Raw genomic sequence first — 26,331 nt, 5'->3', positions numbered from 1 at the left:
TCCAAACTGATCTCCAAGTGCCAAGGAAATGGGACGGCCTCCAAGAAGGGCATTCTGATTTAGAAAATAAATACTCCTCCAAATATCACGTGAGTAGTCAAAAGGTAGCCCCTAGCCATAAGGATTGCATTGAAATCATACCCAGAATGACATCTAACCTGATCATTGAAATATGAGCATTAAGGAGATATCCAAGAACTTGGAAAAAACACTTCAAAATTCAAAAAATTCACATCAGCACTTAAAGAATGCTTTTAAACTTTTAAAACTCATATCACACTCCAAACCAAAAACAAAAAACCCACATCAGAAAACTTAATATATCTTCATCTTTCTCAAACCCAAAATCACCAACAAGCCAAAATCACTTAAAATTTTCAATCCAAAAGCACTAACCAGCTAGTGTGGATATTCCACCGCCCAAACCAGCTACCCAGAAGAGGGGGTTTCATCCTCTATCTAGCAAAAGATGAACTCTAGAAATCAAGCCGACAGCATCAGCATAACATTGCGTTGTCAGAGCAAGCATAACCAAATGAGAGCTCAAACGAGAATATAAAGATTGAGGGAAAAATTAGGACGACCTTCTTTTAAATTGAATTCCTTTCACTCCAAGCCCGCTTTTCAAAGCACATGAAAATGCCTCGAAGAGATTCAGCCCATTCAAAGCTATCAAAATAAAACATTTAACTTTATTTCAGTTCAATCTTAGCGTCCATTTCGGAGGCAATAAAATAATCTTTTAAAATATTTTAAATACCTCCATACCTTGGCATCCCCTTAACGAAGTCTATTCTTGCCTTTAAAAACAATTAAAAATCGCCACTTTACTAGGCGATGATCAAGGACTCTCTCGTGAACCCATTAGTCTCACCATAAAGTGACTTTATAATAGATTTAAATGATACGAAACAAATATCTAGCATCCCCTTAACGAAGTCTATTCTTGCCTTTAAAAACAATTAAAAATCGCCACTTTACTAGGCGATGATCAAGGAGTCTCTCATGAACCCATTAGTCTCACCATAAAGTGACTTTATAATAGATTTAAATGATACGAAACAAATATCTGTTTAAAAACATTAGAACTCACCAAGGCTAAAATTGGAAAGCATTGCACTAAGATGAGAGAAAATGAAAGCCAAGACCAAGTGCTAAAAATAGCACTTATTAAAACTAGTCATTTGCCAAAAATAGAAAGTTTGTTGGAACACTCTAAAACTCATTGCTAGAGCGCACCTCAAGACATTGAGTACCCTAACCACATCCACTTAGTCTACAGAAACCGGAAAATAGGCTAACAAAAACTGCATACTGAACTTGGGCGAAATGGGGACATTAAAAAACTCAAGACCCCCCAAGGATGAGATCCATCACAAGTATACAATCAATAAACCCCTGCTCTCCCCCCCATAAGAGGAGAAGAGAGAGACAATGTATCTACCCCTATCCCTTACCCTTCCTCTCCCTCACCCCCCTCCACCCCCAAATGAAACAACTCCTAGGCTAATGAAGAATGCTTGAAGAAAAAACATGACCAAAGGTCTACAAGCAACATGCCTTCCTTTGGGAAGTAACAAGTTCAATGGTGAATGTAGAAGAAACTCCATATCCAAGTGGATAGATGAAGGAACAAGTCTCATGATGTGTGTGTCTAAAAACTAATGAAGTGTCTCCATGCTAGAATGTGCCACAACTGAATCAATGGTGAAGGTGGTAAACCAAGATCAAGAGGTAACTAATGAACAAGATCCAAAGACAAAGATAGTGAGACAACAGCTATGATGGGGTTGTCATCAAAGAGGAGATGTAACCCCTCAAATTTGTCCTCCAAATCTAAAATGTGTAACTCCAAAAAACATGTATAAAATACCTGTCAAGTAATCATTTCACAAAAATGTATCTGAAAGACCATGATTTACCTACTGCAAAAAATCACTAGAAGCTTTGAATGAAGCATCTTTGAACTCTAATGTAGCAACAAAAGATAAATGTGTGGTTTCAAAAGGAAGAGCAGCAAGAGAGATCTCTCGACTATCAAGATGTTCAAGCTTTGCTTCATATTCAAGCTCCTCTAATGTATCATCATCAAAGGGTAGATTATCAACATCATCAAATGAGATGATGCGACATGATGTAGGATCATCTGAGAATGGAGGATTATGTGGATCTCCATAGATCTCTTAAATTTTGGTCCAAAGTGTATGTGGGTACCTAATTCCCAAGATCTAATAGTAGGTAACCCAAAAGATGTCAACGCCAATCCTATGATATGATCATTTTTATCGCCCCAAAATGATTTCTTCTATAGACTCTGGCTCAAGGATGAGTCCATAAAGATGAGGCAAAAAATGGAGCCACCTACAATGTGTCAAGATGCCTTTTTGCAATGTCCCCTTCTTGCACCTAGCTCAATATGAGTTTTCATTAGCCTATTCCCGAGTTCCCGCAGGCTAAGTGGATATGGTTAAGGAGCTGAATGTCCTAAGGTGAGCTCTAGCAGTAATTTTCAGAGTTCTCCAACTTACTTTATATTGTTGACATGTTGCTATTTTCATTTGGTGCTATTTTTAGCACTTGGTCTTGGCTCCCATGCTCTCTCAGTTCAGTGCAATACTTCCCAGCTTTGGCCTTGGTGAGTTTTAATGTTTTCAAAGAGATTCAATTTTATCACTCAATCTTTTATAGAATTGTGTTATGAAGTGAACCCCTTGTGCTACACCTAGTGATGTGACAACTTAAAGTTGTTTTTAAAAGGGAGCCAAATAGAAATCCTATTGTAACACCAAGGGGGAGGTTTAATATATTAAAAAGATTATTTTATGCTCCCCGCATGGTGACGCCAAGAAGGAATAAGGAAATAAACTGGAGTTAAAATTTTATATTTTTTATATGCTTGCTTTGACAACTTAAGGTTATGCTGTTTGAATGCTTCCACAGTTCTTTCTTTGCCGGTTGGAGGACAAAATCCCTCTGTTAGATAGCTGGTTTCAATGGTGAAAGACCAACCCTAACCGGTTGATGTTCCTGCTTAAAGATCTTTCAGTGATTTTGGCTTGTTAGGTGATTGTAGGGTTGATTAAAATGAAGATATATTCAGTTTCTAATGTGGGTTAATGGATTTTGGTGTGGTGTGTACTATTTATGTGTTTGGATTGAGTTTGGAGAAGCTTTGAAGCATTTACAAAGAGCTGGAGTGAATTTTCTAAGTTTTGTAGTGCATTTTCAAAGGTATTGGTCATCACATTTCTACTAATATCTCTAGAAGTTGGATTGCTATCATTTTGGGTATTATTTCCGAGTTTTCTCCATAGCTGACCGACCCATTTTGACTACTCATTTGGGATATTTGAAGATGCATTGAATTTAGAGACAAGATCACCCCTTCTAGAAAGCCATACTTCCCTCTTTGCATTACCATCTAGATCTGAGTTCAAATCTACAGCATTTGGAAGTCTACAATCAATTTTTGTGGCACCCTTCCATTGCAAATCATCTTGTTTAAGAGAAAAGCAGTTTAGAAATTGATTGATACTTGCACTAAGACAATCTTAAAGAGTTAGTATGTATTTGCTGCTCACCTGGAGGACTGAAAGTGCATCATATTGGCTTATATCAGTTCTGCAAATTGAATGCTAAGTCTGATTTTCAGAACATTGTTCATTGATATCTGGTTTCTAATGTTTGACAATGTCCTATGAAGCTTAAGTTAAGCCTAGTTGTAATTTGCACTTGATATTCTATGTTATGCTGCAAAGTACTATGTTATATGCTTGTTTCTAATCTTGAATACAATCTGAAAGTAAGCAAATAGCAAACTACTTCATTGGTTTCATTTCTTGCAACACATATTTTCAAAAAAAAAATCAGGGGTGGTTATTACAGTGGTATCAAAGCACAAGTTATCCTGGCAGCCTGTGTTGAGCATTGATAATCAGATTTTCACCTTCTATGAATGAGGGAAAGAAAATACTTTCATAGAGAACAAAGGAAGAGTAATTGGCAGCCCCCACAAGTTCCTAAGGGAGATATAGTTTTTGGTATTTTAGGCATGCATCAAGAACCTCCCAAGGATAGTGAAAAAATTTAGACATCCTATTGTGACACCAAGGAAGGGGGAAGTTTAATATTTTAAAAAGATTATTTTATGCTTCCCACAAGGTGATGCCAAGAAGGAATAAGGAAATAAAGTGAAATATTAATGTTATATTTTTTACAGCTCCAGCTGGTCAAATTTCATGAAGACTTTTTCACGTGCTTTGAAAAGCAGTTTTGGAGGGAAATGAATTCAAATTGAAGAAAGGTTGCCCTAATTCTTCCCTATCTCTATATATTCTAATTTTGAGATCTCATTTGGATGTGTGGTTTCACAACTTAAGTTTATGTTGTTGGAATCCTTCCAAAATTCATCTTTGTTGGTTGGAGGATGAAATCCCTCTGTTAGATGCTAATTTTGGTGGTGAAAGACCGACCCTAATTGGTTGGTGTTCAAGTTTAAAGATCTTTCAGTGATTTTGGCTTGTTGGGTGATTGTAGGGTTGATTAAAATGAAGATATATTCAGTTTTTTTATGTGGGTTAATGGATTTTGGTGTGTAGTGTGCTATTTTGGTGTGTGGATTGATTTTGGAGAAGTTTTGAAGCACTTATAGAGTGCAGGAGTGAATTTTTCAAGTTTTGTAGTGCATTTTCAGAGGTACAGGCCATCACATTTCTGCTCATAAATCAAGAAGTTGGATTGCTATCCATCTGGGTATTATTTCGAAGTTTTCTACATAGCTGGGTGACCCTATTTTAGGAGGCCGTACTTCCCTCTTTGCATTGGTATCTGGGTCTGAGTTCAAATCTGCATAATTTGGAGATATGCAATCACTTGTTTGTGGCACCCTTGCATTGCAAATTGTCTCGTTTAAGAGAAGAGCAGTTTGGAAATTGATTGATCCTTGCACTAAGACTTTCCTAAGGAGTTTGTATGTGTTTGCTGCTCACCTGGAGGACTGAAAGTGCATCATTTTGGCTTATATCAGGTCTTCAAATTGAATGCTAACTCTGATTTTCAGAATATTGTGCGTTGATATCTGATTTGTAATGTTTGACAATGTCCTATGAAGCTTAAGTTAAGTGTATGTGTAATCCACACTTATATTTTATTTTATGCTATGCTACAAAGTACTATGTTGTATGCTTGTTTCTAATCTTGAATACAATCTGAATGTAAACAAACAACAAACTACTTCATCGGTTCTGTTTCTTGCAACACACATTTCAAAAATAAAAATAAAAAAATCAAGGGTGATTATCACACCGTATGCCAAGACTCACAATTGTTCTCAGTCAGAATAATTATAAAAGGATGTGTTGCTTGACCCATGATTATTACAATGGTACGCTCCTCACATGAAAAAATTAGAGATCAATACATATTATGTAGCTGAAATGAAGTGATTTGATTAGAGAAAAACTTGTCCAAGCGCCAACATATCCAAGTAATCCTTCAGAATGCAAATATGGCAAAAACTGAATAAAATGTACCTAGGGCTTTATCTAGAACAAAGTGCATAGATGGGCTTGATAGAGCTCCTCAATACCTTCCCAAAGCCACAAGAATCATGAAAATCGGAGATCTAGGCAAAAAGCTATGAGCTCAAGAGACAAAATTAAAGTTTTAACTTTGGTCAACAATTAAATGCAACTGTAGCAAAATCTGGCAAAATGGCCTACATTATTGTTAAGTGCTTGGAACCAACTTTCTGTCAATATCTCGTTTGCAAAATTTTGACACCCCAAAAGAAAGTTATAGCAATTTGAAAAAGAAAAGCCCTATTTAGGCACTAGGGAAGCAAGATTAGGCAACTAGGTGTTGAAGGCACAATCCTCTATATGACTTGGGCACTGCAGGGTTTTAAAAAAAATTCATCGCCACTAGGGCAACAAGTGGGTGGAACCACGATGACCACTCCCAACAATGGCACGAACTTGATGAGGGCACGCACTAGGCTTAAGCCCTGCAGCACAATATGATAGATGACGAATAACCAAGCATGTCGACCCAACATAGAATGATGCCAACCAACACAGAAGACATACTGCAAACTAACAAAGCACTAATGTAGGTGAATATGCCACCAATACTCCAGATTCTCTTCTAAAACGACTATAAATGACAGTGGATGGTATAATGATACAAGTGTGAGTTTGTACGATTGTACAAATTCCATACATTTGAGCAACCGATTTTTTTTTGTGACCTTCAAATCCTCAAAATGGTGAAAAAAAAAATCATCTCAAAATATAGATTATATATGAAAATCAGGATATTTGGGCCTTATGGATACAATGGTGAGGTTTGAATTGTCCGAAAGTGCACGCAGCAAAAGCTCCTACCTAATTATCTCTCAAATTTAAAAGGGGCTAAAATCTAAAGCTTTGATACTATGTTGAGTCACCAATGGACTCAAGCTCCCAAAATCACTTGCAGAGCCAAAAGATGCCTTCCACAAGAGACCAACAAGAGCTAAGTATTGCCTGATAATGGTGCATTAAGGATGTTAAATGTACTTATGATGTCTTGCCTATAAAGACAGGGTTGAGAGATAGGACTAGACAAGATTGTGACAAGTATTGTAATCCTACGCAATGAGACAACTAGGGATAAGATAGATAAGATCGCATGAAAACTAGGACTCCTAAAAAGATTCCTAGCTCCATAAATAAACTTAACATGTGAACATGTGTGAAAAGGACCTAATTAGAAATAAGTTAGATAACGTTCCTTGTTCATACTACAAAGGGGGAAATCGGATAGGAAAAGCCATGTTCACACCAACACCTCAAGCACTATTGGGAGAAGAATCCCTTCACTCAAATTTTAAAAATTTTCATAATAAAATGGTGTCTTTAACCAGGAGATTGTTTAGCTTGGAAGAGGCAACATAGCCAAAGACTAACTTATTTAGCCATTCTCAATGTCTCTTCTTCCAAATTAGTTTGTAAAACAAACTCAAAAATGGAGTCTTCTACCCATCAATGTTGTGGTCCTTCATTGCTCATGAACCATCTAGGTAATTAAATTCTATTGTCCCCATACATTCATGTAGACACAAGAAAGGCAGCCCATGACATCTTGTACATTCACTCTGTCCAACAATGTATAGTAACTTAAAATATTATTTTCCTAGGTTTGATGAATGTTTTATGCACATTAGTCATAAGTAGCCAAGGAGGTTGATGATTATCAATTAGAATGCAAAACTTCTAAACATCTTTGATCAACTCAAATTTCTAAAGGATACTTCAAATTTCAAATCATTGTCCAATGCATTTTGATTTGTAAAGTATTTGCACTAATAATTCACTTCAATATCTACTGTTAGTTGCATCTAGTGACTAATAATATACATTTGAGGATATAAACTCCACCGTGGCATCACAAAGAAGCTCAAATTTCAAGTTGACCCATTACATTTACAATTCATCTATCAGAATATTGAACTTCAACAAAATGACTTTAAATTCCATCTACAACATAACCTTGCACACATATTTATCCAATAGTTATCACACTTTTTCCCTTACTTGGTAAAAGAAATGCAAGTCATCTTGAAGATATATAAAATCCCGGAACTCTATCATTAGCCTTAGGATTGAGCATATATTGTACGTTGAGTGATAAAACTTACCATAATTGTCTTTTAAGTTTGAACATTTTTGGATATCTAGAAATAGTATTAGAAATCCCTTTAATATGCCTACAATACTATCCAACCCCAGCTTGAAGTTGTCGTATTACACTTGGTAGAACAGTGCAAGAAAAGTTTAATGGTTTGATTAAAAAGTTTGTGTATACTTGTTATTGCTTGAAACCTAAGTTACCGATTCAGGTACGGATATGGATATGGATTCGGGTACGGATTCACTGATTCGAGGAAAAAAAAATCTTGGGTACAGGTACGTCCGTACACACACACACACATATATATATATATACGTCATTTATTATATACATGTTCAAACATCAAAATTACATATGTTCAAACATACAATGTAACTTTCCCATACAATGATACATAAATGATAACAGATAAATGATACGTAGTTGTTTTTTAAATTTTTTTTTGAATGTTATGACCCATGGGCCCCGTTTTTGGGAGCCCACGAGCCTTGGTTCTCCCAGGTCCGCATGGGATCTCCCTAGGTTCCACCCGGATCCTACCCAGGTGGTCGGGTTCTCTGTGTGTCCTGCCACGTAGGACCTACTGTGACCTTTTCACACATCGCCCCATTGATAATGGGGACCCTCCCTTTTTCTTGCTTTCTAGGGTTTTTGTTAGAGCCTTGTGACCTTCCTACGTCAGTATTGCCAAGTTTGTCAGTCTTGAACGACCTGAGTTTTGAACATTATGAGTTAGTATGTGCAAACCGTGGTTAGAATAGAGTCTAGACACTGTCAAAGTGCCTAGAAAGGCCCAAGGACGAAGATCACAATTGATTTGAGCTAATTTAAACAACTTTCTATTTTTGGAAAGTTTTTCTTTTTCCTATTTTTTAGGAAGTTTTGTTTTTGGCATTTTGAGCACGATCCCCGAAATGGCTATTTTTAGAAAGTTTTTCCTATTTTTTAGGGAACCTTGCTTTTTCTATTTTCAGAAAATAGATCTAGGGTTTGCACTAAAATACACTGAAATGATCGACAAATTCCTCCTAAAATCCAAGTTTTGACTCAAAAAGCCAATCTCCTAAATTTTAGGAATCCCGAGGAATTCAATGAATGATTGAGGCATAGTTTTCAAACTTCAAGGCGATCCGGCAAAAATTGCACAAGTTATGGAAATTTCAAGTTTTGATCATGTGGTTCCTAAAATTCACAAAGTCCGCCCTCCTTGGTTCCTGATTTTGGTGAAATCCGCCTTGAAAATGGAGCAATGGGTAATGAAGTTCATGAAGTCCGCCCTTGTCTTGGTTCCTGAAGTTGGCAAAGTCTGCCATGAGATTGGTGCATAACCTTCACAAAGTCCGCCCAAGGACATGAAGATGGTTCCTAAGTCAGAGCAAGTCCGCCTTGGAAGTCATGAAAGTAAGATGGTTCACAAAGTTGGTGAAGTCCACCTTAGGGAAGTGATTAAAAGGTACATGAAACAAGTAAAGTCTGCCTTGGAGGTGTTGAGAAAAGAATCAAAGTGAAGTTTACCTTGAGGATGAAGAAATATGGCTAAGTCAAGGGGCATGAACTCAGCAAAGTCCGCCCAAAGACATGAATTTTAGTGCCTAAGTCTTTCTAAGTCTGCCCAATCTGCAAGGTGATGGTGCATGAATCTATTGAACTCCACCCATGAAGAAGGTGCATGAAGTTAAGGAAGTCCACCAAGAAAAGAGTAATGGTGCAGCACATCATCAAAGTACGCCCTACCTTGCAACTTGAAGTTACTAAGTGCCACCAAGTCCGCTCTGCTGCAGATGACAAAATCCGCCCTCAAGCAATGAGCCATAAAGATGATGAAGTCCGCCCTTGACTAATGTGAAAGGTGCACAACTTTGGCAAAGTCTGCCCAAGAATCTAGGAAATAACTTGTGAATGGTGCAAGGAAATGATTGAAGAGCATGAAGATGTTCAAGTCCGCCCTCCTAGGTTCCCAAGATGAACAAATTCCACCCTACCTTGCAACCAGCAGTTCCTAAATGTGATGAAGTCCGCCCTACAACATATGAATGATGGTGCACAAGTTGTGCAAAGTCCGCCCTAGCTTCGATTGCAATTGGAAACAAGTTAAGTCCGCCCAAGAGAGATACATGCTAAGTTTGGAGAGAAAGGAATATTCTCAAGTGATGTCAGCAAGATTTGATGATGAAGTTTGAACTGAGACCAAATTAGAAGGTTTTTTTCAAAGAAGAATATTGCAGATTTGGTTCGAATTGTGAACTGAAAATCAATTTAGAAAGTTGCATTGGAAAGACAAGATGAAGATTTCGAACTTGATCGTGGTGACAAGTCAACTAAAGACTGAATTAGAAACATTCCTTGCAGATTTGAAAGACTGAAGATGAATTAGAAACAAATTTTAGAGAGATTTCTGAGTTTCTTATTGAGAATTCGAACTTCAACACAAATACACTTCATTCTTTCATTTTCTCACATGAAGTTCGAGTTTTGGATGGCAAAAGGAGAGAGTTTCTAAGAGGTTTTGTGCAGGTTAAAAGGGTTTTTGAGAGAGATTGAAGGAGATTCTTAACTGTTTTGAAGAGCAAATTCACATATTTTTTTGAGATTCTGAAGGTGACAGGGATATTCTAGTTTGTTTCCTTACCTTCTGATCAAGAGTTCAAGGCATCTTCGGTGGTTTTCAATCCACTTTTCAAGATTTTGGAGGAGATTTTCAGGGACTTAATCTGATTTTCACAGATTTTGAGACTAAGTTATTCATTTTTAGATTAATCAAAGATAAATTTCACTCCCAAACCTTCAAATTAGATTGAGTTCTCTAAGAATTTCCAAATTTCTAAGTGATTACAACTTGTCAAAAACTCTCAGTTTTGAGGAATTGGAAAATCAGAGCACACTCTGCCATCAAACCTTCAAAATTTACACTCAAATATAGAACCTTAACTTAATTTTCTTTTGGTTTTGCAGGTTTGGATGATGGCTGAACGCGAAGAATGTCTGAAAAGCTGAACTTTTAGATCACATCAATTCATATTTGTGAGGAGTTATCTGGAGCTTTTTACCCTCCTCCCGTGCAACATAAATTGGCAGCTGAAGGCGGTATCATCGCAGAAAACACGAATGGAGTTTCAGGCAAAATTCAGAATTGAAGACAAGTCCACAAGCAAGTTTCGTCCAAGCATAAAGATGGCCAAAATTTGGCTAAGTATGGGAAAACTATTTCATAGAAAAATTCTCCAAATTCAAGGCACTTGAAAGAATTTCAAGATATCAAGAAAGAAAGATCCTCAAACTTGGTGAAGATATGGAAAAGTTAAATAAATTTCCGAATTCTTGAAGGATTTCATCTCCTAGAGAATTAGAGACAAGCTCCCAATCAGAATTAGATGGTGACAAGAAGAAACAAATTTCCATCCAATCAGATTTCTTCGCACAAATTGGAGAATTCAGGGGAGACATCCAACACGCTGAGGTGGCGCCTCGTCATCTTCCAACCAATCAGATTTTTCCAGGTCAACATGTCCAGGTTCAATGAACCTGACTTATCCACAAAAGCTTCTAGAGGGCACACTTCACAATGCAACAACCTTCTATTTTTATTGTTGGTTCATATTTGGGCCCTTGATCACTGTTCAATCTCGACCGTTCAAAACTTGTGTATGCCTATATAAGGTTGCCTCTCTCATTTGGAGAGGGTGGTGAGGTTATTTGAAATATTGTTGCATGAAGGTCATTTCTAAATAATACATTACTTGTGTGCTTTCTCTTAAGGCCTTGTAATCTTTTTTGTTTGAATGATTAGCAAGGTTTTCGGTTTCCTCAACACATTAGTTAGAATTTATTTCATGTATGTTAAATGAATGAAAGATCTGATAAGTATTGGTTTATGGTGTATCTCCGCTCATACTTTTGGAGAATGGATGATTTTCATTCACTGTGCAAAGTTAGTCTGAGCTTTCCTCTGTGCATGTTTAACTTCCAAATCATAAGCACGTCCTTTGAAGATTGCACCCATTTTGTGTAGTTGTCGTGAATGAGGTGAAGCAAAGTGTGGTTTACTGAGGTCACCAAACCAATATCGTCTCTGGAATTCTTAGGAATAGATTAGAACTTCTAAACCCTTATCTCCTTTTAAGTTTTTCATGATCCAAGTCCCAATTGATAGAGCTTCATTGTCTAAACCTTCATTGTGAATTGAACAATCCAAGCGTAAGTCCCTTTGTGTATTACCAGCAAATCACAACGCCCATTGAGCTTATCCACATGTCAAGACCTGACTAAAGAAACCTTGGAATCGCCATATGATCTTCTAGCAATCTTACCATACGCGTTGGTTTTTCAAGAGGATAAATTATCTTTTGGGTACTTTATTCTAATGTTTGGAAGATGATAAAACAGACACCAACAGGACCCACGGAGAACCCGGCCGCCACCTGGGCAGGACCCAATGGAACCCAAGGAGAAACAGGCTCGGACTAGGACCAAGCAAGAACCTGGACCTAGACCCATCCTTTTTCCCCAAGAACCGGTATCTCAGCTTGAAACCCAAATAATCCAGCCTCCTCTTGAAGGCCCGTATATTTGCATGCCTCAACCCTTCTGCCGGTGATGGTAAGTACATACTGCTTTACCCCACATTAGCTCCCTAAAATTGATCATTTTAGAAATAAATGTCCATCCCCCTACCTGCACCACTACTTTTGGCATTGTTTTAAGTGAACTTGGTCCAAATTTATGAATATGGCTTTTCTAAATCAACCATGACCTTCAAGTTTTAGGTTTGAGAAAGGATTCTTAAATTTCATTTCCCTATTCTCCTTCCCCACTCAAACTATAACTACTCATTTTTAATTAGTCTACTAGTTGATATTAGAGCCAAAGTAAAGAAAAAGAAAGCAAATACTAGAGAATATACCCAAAGAAAATAATTTTATATCACTCACAATAACTTTGGCATGCTCATAATTTTTCATGTCATCCAAAGTCAATTTGCTTATTTTTCTATTTTTCCTTTACTCTTTTTTCTTTTTCCTGATATTTTACCCTTCAAAGTTTCTCAAAAATGGTAGTAAGTTTTGACTTTTCCATATTTGAAGCCTTAAAGTATTTTAATGAGGGAATGTTAAGGTTAGATTCAACTTTCTTGTATCTTATTGACATTTACTATGAATACGGACATTTACTATGAATACGGCTTAACCTTCCTTGGAAATTAAGGGATGTCCCAGCATCCTCTGTATATAGCAAGTGGCAAACTGATCTGAAAATTTAAGCCATTGGGATCATGTTGCCACTTTCAGTCAAGGAGATGTTTTAAATCCATAGAGACACAAGTTCAGTGGTTTTTATCACCAAGAAGCCTGTGATTTTGTCAATGTCATGTTTGGGATGATCCAAAGCATCTCAAGAATGCCTTGAAACAGGAGTGCAGGCGTTCAAATGAAGTGGACAACCAATTTTAGCAAAACTGCTGGTTTCCATAGGCAGCAAAAATAATATCAACCCCCAGTCAAAGCAGTAAATTTGTCATAGTTGACGTAATATATGCAATGTCAAGACTTCTGACACTTTATATCACCTTTTCGACATTTTATCTTCCATTTTTGGTGTGTGGGAGGTTATAGGAAAGGTAAATGTTTATTGTAAACATAGTTGGAAAGGTTGGTCCTCATGTTTTTAGCCTTCATTTTGTCCATTTTACAACTCTTGTGGGCATTGGAGTAGGGGTTTTGTTGTGAAGGGGCTTGTGCAGGTAGTTTTGAGCATGTTGTTTCATTGTAAAAGGCTGAAAGCTTCATATACACCCTAGAGGCTTTCTAATCACTTATATTGAAATGGAACTTAGTGGCATGAGGAGATATGGCTCAATCTTCTGGAATTCTTTTCTTCCCTAGATAGGGTTTCTCCAAGCATAAGACTTGTGTTCAGTTGTGTGTTTGATTCGTTGCATGATTGTACTCTTGTTTCTTAATTTTCCTGTCACACATGCAACGGCAGTGAACATGTTTAATTGTAGATTGTGTCAATTGAAGGTGAGAATGCAGCTTTGTTTCTTGCAGTGCTACTGAAGTAGAATCCACTGCTAATGAGCATTGAGTGGCATCACCACCCTGTTTACAGACGGATAAGAATCTTGTCCCCTACTATTCTCTGACAGTTTCAAAAGTCCCTCAGATGTCTTCCTGTTTCTATTTCCCATCCCAATAAGAGCATGCTCCCTATTTAACATGATCAACTCTGGCATACAGGAAATATAGACAACAAAAGCTTCATTACATGCTTATAACTTACTTAAACTGTAATCCCACCATGGTCCTTTACTTTTAACAGTTTAAAGAACATAAAACTCACCTTTGCCATCACGGAACACTTGGGCAAAACTAACGTCACCAGCTCTTCGCATGTGATCCTGAAAATCACGGTGGACTAAAAATTGAATAAATCTACTCCTGTTATCTTAATAAATATGACTATTTACTATTCATAACTCACTTTTAGGTCCTGCCATGATGCTGAGGTAGGTAACCCAGTGATAATAACTGGATTAGACAACAAAGGCAAGGCTTCAGAAAAGAATTGAGACTAATCTGATGATGCAATATCAAACCTCCAAATAGAAAGAAATTAGTTTGATCCAAATTTTGGAGCATACCTCGATAGTCAGAATGCCTTGGTAGTCCGCCATCACGTCTGCCACCTCCACTACTAAAGCTATTATACCGATCTGTAGATGCTGATCCTCTCCCACCATGAGCAAGCTCAACCTGCATAAAAGAGTAAAATACATAAAATATTGGCTCCCTCAAAAAGGTCTCTATGTAAATTACTACCTAGAAAAACTTTGTCAATAGAACAGGAATCTTCTCTCACCCGCAGACGATGACCATCAACATCATAGCCATCACGACCTCGAATTGCATCTTCTGCATCATGAGCATCCTCAAACTGCAAGAATGACAAATAGATTACAATAGAAAATGTACTTTGCAAACATTACATTATAAAAATAACAATATAAAAAATAACATATTGAAACATTTTGACAGCGTAGAGGAAGGAAGAAGATATTTTTAAAACATCATCATGACCTGGTATCAAAACCACAATTTTATGCCAACCGTTGGCATATCACAATAACATTTCTTGCTATACAGCCTAGAATCCATAGAACACAAAAGATTAAATTTGAAGTCAAATAGCATACCTCAATGAAACAATAGCCAGGAGGACGTGGAGGAAACTTAAGATCAATCTTAACAATTGGTCCATACTGCTCAAGGAAGTCATCAAGAATTACAATGAGAAGACCAAGCAATGAATATACCAAATACAATGAATTTATATACACAACAGGACCATTATGATGCATTTCATATCTTACTTTATATGCAAAATTTTAATTGAAAACTATATTTAGACAAGATATGCTACAGTTTAAAAAATAAAGCTCTTCTTTCAAGCAAAACTATTTATGCTTGTCACATAAAATATAATATATGAACGGCCATTCAACTCTGATAATGTTGCTAAATATAATCTCCAAGGACAGACCAACCCTCAAGCAAATACTAAAAATTGACATATAGAGAAGAAATGGCGGCTACAGAAATTCTTCATATTAGCAAATAAGCCACAGTATATATTTGATTGACATTTTCACAGGATACTATAACCACTTCCTCGAAAAGAACAAAAGAAAAGAAGCAAATAGATCATTAAAGAAAACTATAAATACTTTAGGGATCATCCATAGGATATTTTGCAATAAAGATGAAGTAAGATCACAAGTTATATGTATATAATTATAAATACTCTATGTTCCCTCAAGTTTCCAAGACAGGGGATGAGTCGTGTTTCTGGTATGGGAATTTTTTTTGGTGATTTTTAGGGGGCAGCTTTTAAAAAATAGGAAAAAAAATTTAAATATAACGAGATTTCAAATATTCATATGACCACATTGACCAAGCATTCATCACAGACATTATATAATATAGAACCTTTCTAAGCATGGGTAATTGCATGTGAATTATGATGTTCTTTATTTAAATATATATGAGCATGAGTTAATATAAGACATGATTGACTGAAGTGTGTATTCAAGTGAGATTTATTATTGAAGTTTTCTTGAAGACTGCATGTTATATCATCAAACTAATTAACAAAGAGGAATGGTTAAGTGAAAAAATAACAGGTTATGTTCCAGTTTGCCTCAACTGGGGTGCTAATATATGGGATTGTTCTATCAATTGTTTGTGAAGAGCATGATTGGTACATTTTGATCTTTTGGCATTTGCATTATGAAATTAATATTTCTTGCTGACTAAGACTTGACTCATATTCAACAATATAATGGCTATAGCATGCCAACTTTGTTTGTTGCAAACCTTGATACTAAACAAATCATCCAATGTATGAAACAAGATCATCCATGATTGTGACTTTGACTATGAAGATGCAAAAATCTACAAAGAGATATGCATTTGGTAGACTTTGTGATTATGATTAATCATTGGTCTATTACTTGTTTAGACTTATAGATTCGTAGGGGTTTGTGCCCCTCGTGGGGATCTCAAGCAACACCCCCAGCGGATCAAGGGGGTAGCACCCCTGGCATGTTCCCAATCAGGATACAGGGAGGACTCAAGGGGTAGAGCCTGTTGATGTGTGTTTTGTGACACTTCAAACACAGAATAAAGTATTGAATACTCTATCTTCTCTTGAACAAAATCTTCCCAAATGCTGAGTTGAATGATCACTTGAGATGATTCCAAGGTTTATAATGTCAGGTCTTGACGTGTGGATAGTCTCAATGGTTGATGTGATTGCTGGTAATCCAAGGGGGCTTATGTAATGGTTCTAGGAGACGATCACTCAGAAGCAAGGAAATGTCCTATAAGTCTGATTTTCAGCAATGCTCTTTGCTTACTACTACTAATGACTTATGAAAAAAAAAAAGTGAAAAAGGAATAGAGTTTGAGAGGAATCCTAATCTAATCCTAGAATGCAAGAGAATGGACGATTTAGTGAAACTCAACCATACTTTGTATCGCCATGCAAATGAACAACCAGGCAAAGCTGGTGTGATCTTCTAAGAATAGCTAATGATATTCAAATTACTACTAACAATCATCAATACCATAAAAGGCACGCATGTCAATGAGTGAGAAGCAATCGAAGTTAAGCTCATTTTGAAAGTTCGGACTAACCATGCACTACAACTTATAATCAACAAATTATAAATGGTATGAACATAAGAGTTTCACAATAGATCATGCACAACGACTTTCCATTTAATTAAAGTAACCTTAGCAAATCTAAATTGACTTGAGAAGATAGAAAACCATGCAAATACTCCAAGATAGCGTATAGAATCACCGAGCTTCAATGTCTTATATTAATCCGGCAGCGCTATAGCAACAATTATCCAAAGTCTCTTATGAGGTAAAAATGAAATGAGCTAGCTTATATAGAGCTCTTATTACAAATAAAAGGCCACGATTGATCCCAAAATCAATGGCCAAGATCAAACCACCTAAGCCCTAATTAGGGTTTACAGGAAAATCATTAAATACTATGCAATGAAAATGGAATATTATCCTCATCACAAACCACGAGGAGCAAGAGCCAATGAGAAAATTAGATGACACCTAATCATCTAACAAACTATCTTCTAGAATCTGGTTTCCCTTATCTCTTTCCCTGGTTCCATATCATGATCAATTCAAGCTCATCCGTGGTGACACTTGGCAAGGCATCAATTTGCAATTCTATCACATACAACTCATCGACGCATGCTTCGAAAGTCTTCTCCCTTTTCGCTTGTCATCTTTGAAGATGATTTGTGAAGATCATGAATGAAAGGATTTCATTCAACTGGCTTTCCTGGATAGACTCAACCCCCGAAAGTAGGAGGCCTTCACCTTCTCTTTCAATTCTTCTAAATCCAAACCATCATCTTCACTCATTTCTTGACCTAATAGTTCCTCTAAAGATGCAAGGATCTTTGATCGAATCCCTTTGATGGATCCTTCTATCGTTTCACATTCTTCTTTCACTCTATCAAGTGTTGCCTTTGTCATCATTAAGGAACTATACCAACCATGGAAATCATAGATATTTCCTTCCTCAATTACACCTTCTTGTATCAATGTCTGCATAGGAATCCCCTTCAATACCCGGATACGAGGAATCATAATGTCTTCTGCCATTAGAAATTCCTCCCACCGATTTTCCAAACTTTGGATTCCTCCTCTGAACAATACTATCTCATCATATATTTGCACAAATCCTTGTAGAAACTCTTTCACTTGCCTTGAGATGTTTTCTATCCACTTCCTCTGTAATGTCCCCTTTTCTGCTCTAGTTTATTTTGGGGACTATTGGCCAATCCCGAGACCCGTTGGTCAGTTCGAGGCAGAATTAGGGTTTCCTATGATCTAGGAGGATGATTTGGTAATTTTGGCGACTTGCATGTTGGAGTTTTACAGTTTTGATTATGGATTCCTTCTAGGTTTTCAGAAAGCTTCGCGATGATGGTACATGCGTAGCAATCAGTGGGGTTTGGTTTACTTACTATTTTTAGTAAGTGGGGGCGAGGACAGCTCATTTCTCTAGGTTATTCTAGATTTTCAAAGAGCTTCGCGATGGTGTGACATACAACTAGATCCGAAGACTTTTCCGCACTTACTATTTTTAGTAAGTTGCGACGGCTACTCAGAATGTGGTTAAAATGCATTTGGACACACTTACTATTTTTAGCAGTATGCTGTTTTTAGTAAGTGCTATTTTTGGCAATGCTATTTTTGGCAAGTTTCAGTGGTCCAGTTCAGAGGCTATTTTTGGCAGTGCTATTTTTGGCAGATTTCAATGGTCCAGTTCAAAGGCTATTTTAGGCGATGCAGTTTTTCAATACTTTTGGCCTTCAATTCACTACGGCAGTTGCTCAGCACATGGGAAAAGTATTTTTAATATTTTAATGCCCCCTTGGCTTAGGTGTATGACTTATGTATTTCTGGTTATGACTTAAGGGGATGGCTTGAGGAGATAAAGTATCATTTTATGTAATAAGGTTGGGCGATTTATTGTTGAGTAAAGATATTTTATAAAGTGAAATATTAATAAGGCAAGATGGACGCCTTATAGGAAATAAGTTAATTTTATAATATATATTTCACTTATCTACCTTGGACGCCATATTGTTATTTTATTGTCATTTTTATAAAGTGTATTTGCTTCTATTTGAAGGTCGACTTGGAAAGGAGGGGAAATGAAATGCAAATTTCAAATTAATGTAAAATGATCTTGGATTTGGATTTGGCATCCATTTGGTGGGAATGTGAATTTGAATTTGGAGGCACCAAGGTTATAAATAAGACTGTTGGGCTCCTGTTTTGCTATCCATAAATATTATGTAACAAAGTGCTGCCGAATTTGTGTCAGGCTTGTGCTTTGAAGTTGAGAGCTTCCTAGCTTGTGTCAATTTCGTGCTTGAGAGATAGCACCTAGCTGATTGGAGAGACTATTTCTCTTCCAAAGGAATAGATTAAGCTATATTGAGATGGATTTTAGTGAGGCTTTTTTAGTTTTCTGAAATTTTGGGGTGTTTGTGAGCTTCCAGGTTGCTGGTTATCGTGGAGCTGAAAGTGAAATTCAATCACAAGTCTTCGAGAGGGTTTTTGTTGCTTCTAGGTATTCTCTCTATGTTTTCCTTTGGCCTAGACAATCCTTTTTGCAAATTTTCAGAGGTTTTAATGCAGATTTGAATTTTATAGTGAAGGTTGCCTTCCCTCCCAGGCTGTACCATGCATGTGGATGCATTGGGAAGCGTGCAATATATGTTAGGTGAGATTTGGTGCTTGTTAGGGGTTTGGGTTTTGGCATCTCCTCTCTAGCCTTCTTCAGCATTTGATTTCAAGCCTATCCATCGAGTTTTGGAGGAGTTATGAGCATTTTAGTGAGTTTTTATGTTGCTAGTCTATATTTTCAGTTTGTCGGTTAAGTATATCAGATTTAGTGTTTGGAGTTTGGGGGAGTTGTTTCTTTGGTGGAGAGTCTCTTGAAACTTGGGAATAACATTGGGCATCATTTGTAGTTGTTCGATAGCAATACCTCTTGATTTGCAATTCATGTTACTTATTGTAATGCTGATTAGTAGTACTAACAGCAACTTCATTATGAATTGTTCCTTAATGCCCATTGAATAAGTGGAAGAAGCTGGCTTCGCCACCTATCTCTATTTCATATTGTACTCTAATCCTCCCGCTAAATAAGTGGTTGAGTGATAGTTTGGTTATAGAGGCTAGCAACGCCGCCCATCTCTATTTTATATTGTACTCTTGTCCTCCCGCTGAATAAGTGGTTTAGTGATAGTTTTGTTATTCCTAGTCCTCCTGCTAAAAAGTGGTTGAGTGATTGTCATTTGCTTAATTCAATCCTCCCACTGAACAAGTGGTTGAGTGATTGCTTTACTTTCAGAATTTCCTTTTAGTGCAAGTTTTTGATTATCCTAACCTTAACAGGTGAATATTGTTGTGTTAAAAAAAAAAAAACGGGGGGGGGGGGGGTTGCATTTCATCCTCATTTCTTGATTTGTATTTCTCATGGCCTCAAGGCTCTCAAATGACTCCTACGGGATGGAAATAGGTGGGACAAATGTTTCATCTTCTTGTCTCACCGATTTCGTCAACCGTTGTATGAACTCCTTCAATCTCATATTTTCTGCTTCCAAATTATCTTTCTTTTCTTTTGTTTTGTTGAGTCTTTGCTAGATTGTCATGACGATGTCATTCAACTCTTGGAATTCTTGCTCCTTCATTGTTGATCCAAGATCAAATGTTCTAACCTCATAACCCATTGGAGTGATTTCCTCTCGTGGTTTGTCAACCATGGGGACTGCCATTTGTAAAGTGTGTGATCCTAAGTTGTCTCTTGAAATGTGAGATAACTTTTCTGCCTTTTTTTGTTCTTTAGCTTTATCAATTCTTGCAAAGAAATCATCTATGCCCTCCATGGGTTGAACTTCTTGAACTACCTTCTTACTCAATCTTTCCTTCAACCAATCAGGCACAATAGATAACTCTATTTCGTCTTATAGCTGGCAATTCTCATTGATTCCTCTTAAGGCCGAAATGATGACTTCATGTTGCTCTTCATTTGTATTTGGGTTAGGATTTCCCAAATCTTCTACTATAATTGTTTCTTCTACCTCAAGATGATTCCCAATTGGTGATGTTCGATCTTGAGAGGGTGTTTGTTGCTATATTCTACGTTCTACTCCCAAGTTGTTCTCTTCTACGGAAGTTTGATTGATTTCCATCTCCCTAACCGATGAAGTACTGGTAACTGATTGGGAAGTACTTGTTCTTGATTTCTTACATCGAGACTCTACACTAGCAACTTCCTTTTTACATTTCTCCCATCGTGAGTGTTGTGAGGTATTCACACGTCACCCCATTGCAAATGGGGACCCCCACTTTTTTCTGCTTTCCAGGATAGTGTTTGAGTCCTTAGCTATTAGCCTTTGCATTAGAGGGGTATAGTTAGTTAAGAGGCCAGGAGTCGGGTGGATAGCCTTGTGTGAAGTGTGAAATGAGTGAGTTTGTTAGCCTCCAGTAACGTCTAGATCACATGAGGAGTAAAGCCCATCATGAGTTCAAATGAAGAATGAATGAGAGACTGCTAGTTAGGGATGCTTCAAGTGCTCCTCTTCTGGAGCTAAATTCACTTCAAGTGCCCCTCCCCTAGAGCAAATTTCACTCTTGTTGCCTCAAGTCGAAGGAGAAGTCATATTCGAGGTGAGTTTTGAGGTCTTTTAGTATATAAAGGCATAAACTAAGGAATAAAGTGGCAAGGTTCAACTCAAGAGTACATTTTCAAGCTACTTCAAGTGCCCTTAGTTGAGAGCGAAGTTGTTCCTAGAACGCACCATGAGCCTAGTTTCAACAAGCTTGAATGAATGGAATGAAGGAGAATGAACAAGAAAACACTAAGTGTCAAGTTTCAATCCACTTCGAGTGCATTAGTTTTGGAGCGAACTTCATGTGCATCCCTTGTGGAGCGAACTTCATGTACTCAAGACTCGGAGCGAAATTCATCCTAAGACCTCATGTTGAACATGCTATGACACATAAGAAATGAGAAAGTGAGTGAAAGTGAGCAAAGGAGAGTGCAAGACCTCGGGAGCAAACTTCAAGTGCATGACCTCAGGAGCGAACTTCATGGCCATCACTTTTGGAGCAAATTTGCCTTAGAAGCCTTGTTTGAGTGTGAATTAAAGATTTGGGCTATCATGAGTGAAGATAGCAAACAGTAAGTGTCAAGTGAAATCCACTTCACATGCAAAGCCTCATGAGCGAACTTCATGTGCATGGGATCAAGAGCGAATTTCAAGTGCATAGGTTCGGATGCTCCTAAATGAGAGCTAATTTCCTTCATTTACCCAAGAGAAGATGCAAGACTACTTTGAGCCGATTTAAAGCTTAGAAATAGTGATTTGGAGTTAAGATGGTGATGAATGGCGAGATTTGAGAGTAACTTCAGGTGCACATCACTTAGAGCGAACTTCATGTGCATGTCTTCCAGAGCGAACTTCATGTGCATGAACCTTGGAGCGAATTTGCCTCATTTGCCCAAGATAAGATGAGAAATTGCTTACAATCATTGCCTTGAGCCGATTTGATGCCTTCACATGCTTAGAAAAGAACATTTTTTAATTTGAGATGATGAAGGGCAAGTTAGAGGGTTACTTCATGTGCACCCATCTTGGAGCGAACTTCAAGTGCTCCTTCCTTGGAGTGAAATCTGCTTCAAGTGTTCCTCTCTAGGAGCAAAAAACTTCAATTGCTCCTTCAAGAGAGTGGATTTTCTCTAAATGCTCTTATCAAACCTATGTCAAATTAAGAGATTATAGAGGTTATATATCATGTGCATTTGATGCTCATTTGTTTGTTTTGCAGGAGATGAAGAAAAAAAATCAAGAGGATCATGTTGGACGAGGATTGAAACAAGTCTCTCAAGGAGCAAATTTCAACATCAAGACCAAGATACAAGGAAGATATCCTCAAGGGAACTTCGTAAACAAGCACAAGAAGGTAATTACACAACAAGCATTCACTTACACAAGGACATGATCCACGATACCAACAACATGAAGGGAGTCACAGAGAAGGAATTCCAAAGCAGAGAAGCAGTTGTGCCATCAAGAGTTCATTCCAAGGCAACATCAATACTTCAAAACTAAGATCTATGCCTTGCACCTCCATGATTGAAGTATTCAAGAGGATAGTTTCAGAAGAGTTAATCAAAGTTAGAAGATCATCATCAGTTAATCAAAGTTAGAAGATCATCATCATCACCATTGGAGCTGGATAATGATATTCATTCATGATGATCTACCAAGTCTACAATTGCAAGTTGAAGTGGCGTCCTAATCATCATCCCAGTCACTACTCCGCGAATCAAAGGAATTCCACATCAGCATGTCTTGATTCAATGAACCAAGCTCATCATATGAAGGCACAAACTTCAAGGCACCTACCCCCATTATCCATTGGTCGAATACTCCGGAGATGACATGTGTCAAAGTGTTGTAATTATTTCATTGGCCAAAATTGAGTTTGTTGTAACAAACCCTAATTAGGGTTTTCATTGTAAAATCTCAACCATTGATCTCAAATTGATCTGAGCCATTGAATTGTATTGAGAGCATTATAAAAGGCTCAAGCTCTTCATTTGTAAAGGTTAATAGTGAATAAATAGTTAGTAGCAAAATATTTAACGTCAAACAAATAGAGTAGCGAATAGTGAATAGAGCTAAGATGGTAGCTAGATTAGAATATAAGTTAGATTAGTATAAGGCAAAGATTGTTGCCAAACCTTGTTGTAAAGAGCAATTGATTCATTGAAGTTATGGTGAATTTGATTTGTTACTTCAACAACTTGCATGGTCTTTACTTCCCAATTTGCTTTCATGTTAATTAGATTGAATGGAAGAATTTGTCGAATGCATTTGTGTGGAATCCGTTTAGTCCATACCACTAACCTCTTGCTGATTGTAAGTGTGACTTGTGTGGTCAACTGGAATGATATGAGCTTAACTTCAAATTGTTATGCGTCCAATGTTTATGCCAAAGTTTTAAAACTCGGACTTGCCACGGACTCGGCAAACCAAAGAATTGGACTCGGACTCATGAAAGACTCGCAAAAGACTCGGCAAGGACTCCGCAAAAAAAACCCATAGTTTTACAAAAAACATAAAGAAATTAATGCATTTGGAGAACATAAGAGCCATAATTGAAACATTACACATGTCATATGATCTCCAAACACTCAATATTTGAAATTTCATCATTCATACTCATAAAATCATACTCATTACTCATAGTTTCAAACTCTAAAATGTATAATAGCAGCATAAGTTTATAAATGTTTACAAAATTACATATAATGATATGTCCAACTCCAAATGTGATCTCTTTTGCTGATTTAATCTTCTTTACTCTCCTCCTTCAAACCCTACAAACCTGTTTTCACCAAGAAAGAAAGGCAAATGAATGAAAAAATGCAAAAAAATCACTTTTTAACGTTGTTGGGCGTCATAACTGGGTCTTGCGACTCCCTACAAAAGAATCACAAGTCTGTGTAATTGACTAGCGCGAGTCCATGAGAAAGACACGCAAGTCTTTCAAAAAGACTCGCCTCGCGAGTCGACTCGTGGAGCCATTGGACTCGCGAGTCCGTGGCGAGTCCACAAGCCTTCAAACTATGGACTTTATGCATTAACTTGAATGGTGATCAATGTTTGATGATAATGATTTGAACATCTCTAAATTGCACCTTAGAAGATTGCACTGAGCTTGTGTCAAATCATTCAATTTGATGGTGAGACCTTGCTCAGTAGGATTCTATCTGATCATTCACCTATCTTCTTACATTCTAGGTCTTGGAATAGAGTCTCTCAACCCTTTTCTTTTGCCCTTTTTTTCAACTCAAGACAGTTTAGGACAACAAGCATCACAAGATTACAATATTAGATGATCAAATTCCAGCGATTCAAGCATTCAACAATTCAACGTAAGTCCCTTTGTGATCCTAGCATAATCACATCAAACCAACGAGCTTATCCACATGTCGTGACCTGACATGACCTTGGAGTTATCTCAAGTGATCCTTAAGCTAATCTTCGGCATTGGAGTAACTTTGTTCAAGAGAGGATAAGATACTTTTGGGTATTTTATTATGTGTTTGCATGTGCACGAAAAACATATCAACAATGAGGACTTTCGGTTGTATTCTTTCTTTTCTTGGAGACTTGAACCTCTCACTCACTATTTCTTTCTTCATTGCTTTTCATTGCTTCATCTTCATTGGAGAAGGAATCTTCCTCATTTATCTTGCCATATGTAAGCAATACCCCTTGATTTCTCAACTTGTTGATTAGCTAATCAATCCACCACCTTGAATTATCTAGCACATCTTCATCAATGTGTTTATATCCATAAGCTCAGGTTACGACCAGCTTGGTACTAAGATAGGTTTGTCTTTTACTTGCTCATATTGGGATAATACATGTTCTCCATTATCTTTTACTTGATCGGGAACAGGAAAAATATTGCATCTTTTGATGAGGTCAACTGACATCCTAGACCACATCTTCCTCCTAACTGCAAATTCATCTGTGTGGTTTGCCCAATAATCCTTTATGTCGATTTTATGTTTGTATCTTTTCCCCTCCATTGTAGGCATCTTATGATGAGGATCAAAGCACAATCTTTGCTTGTATATGCCAAGTTGGTAGAATTGTAACTCCGTATTAGCTATCTCTGCGGCTTGAGCTGAATAACATGTCTCTACCATCTTGCCAATTGAAATAGGAAATGATACCAGAGGCCTATGCTCCTCCTTTTGAATGAAATCAAACTCAGATACCTGCCTCACAACCTCAAGTAGCACCATCTTATCAATTGGGTATCGTGGAAGCTTGTATGGATGGTATGAGCACCCCTAGATTCTAATGTATGTGAAAGTGGGAAACTGGATGAACCATGAACCATACTCCTCCACTATCGCCATAGCTCCCTTTGACAATCTCTTGTACGTTCCTCCTTGTAACAAACAAGTGAGATACATTGAAAATGCATCGTTGACTCTTTTGCAGTGCTCCTTCTCATGCAATTGGGGATAGCAATTATATACTTTGAGTTGACCTCTCTAAATTCCTACTTCACCCTTGCATATCAATCCCTTATACCTTATGTGTCTGGCCAATGTGTATATCACATAGTAACTCAAGTAGAATATTCTTGTCCTTTCCAAGTCCCTCAACTATATGTCTAGGTTGTCATTGATCAGCTTGGGCCAATTTATCATCTTCAAACCTAGAGAAATCTCTTCTACATAGCAAAACATCCACGTTTAAAACATTGTTCCTTGTGGACTCCCCATGATTCTATTTAGCATGAATACCATATCACTATACTCCTCCTTGAAATCAGTGCACGCGAGTTTCTTCAGTACCTTGGATTGTGGTTCTTTGGTCCACTCATTCAATCTGAAGTAATGAGCCACATATATCTTCCAAATGCCTTCTCAAAAAATGTTGATGATTCTTGCTTAGTCATGTTCAACATCCCATCATAATGAGGAATACCAAAAGTCTCTCTAATTGCTTCTTCTGAG

At 37.3% G+C, this 26,331-nt stretch overlaps 1 protein-coding gene across 7 annotated transcripts in view; it reads right to left on the bottom strand.

The window, feature by feature from the left end:
* The window catches only part of LOC131040228 (serine/arginine-rich-splicing factor SR34), a 95,759-nt gene that overhangs the window by 48,963 nt on the left and 20,465 nt on the right, over window positions 1-26,331 (bottom strand). For all 7 annotated transcript variants that reach the window (XM_057973143.2, XM_057973148.2, XM_057973113.2 and 4 more), the window contains exons 4-8: window positions 14,861-14,926; window positions 14,527-14,601; window positions 14,309-14,420; window positions 14,149-14,195; window positions 14,008-14,065 (exon numbers count right to left, since the gene is read on the bottom strand). In XM_057973143.2, the coding sequence (XP_057829126.1) occupies window positions 14,008-14,065; window positions 14,149-14,195; window positions 14,309-14,420; window positions 14,527-14,601; window positions 14,861-14,926 (358 nt within the window). The remainder of the gene's footprint in view (window positions 1-14,007; window positions 14,066-14,148; window positions 14,196-14,308; window positions 14,421-14,526; window positions 14,602-14,860; window positions 14,927-26,331) is intronic.

Source organism: Cryptomeria japonica, chromosome 3, assembly GCF_030272615.1.
Source record: "Cryptomeria japonica chromosome 3, Sugi_1.0, whole genome shotgun sequence".
Lineage (NCBI taxonomy): Eukaryota > Viridiplantae > Streptophyta > Pinopsida > Cupressales > Cupressaceae > Cryptomeria > Cryptomeria japonica.
Note: the sequence above shows the minus strand (reverse complement) of the source record. Positions and strands in the feature narration are given on the sequence as shown.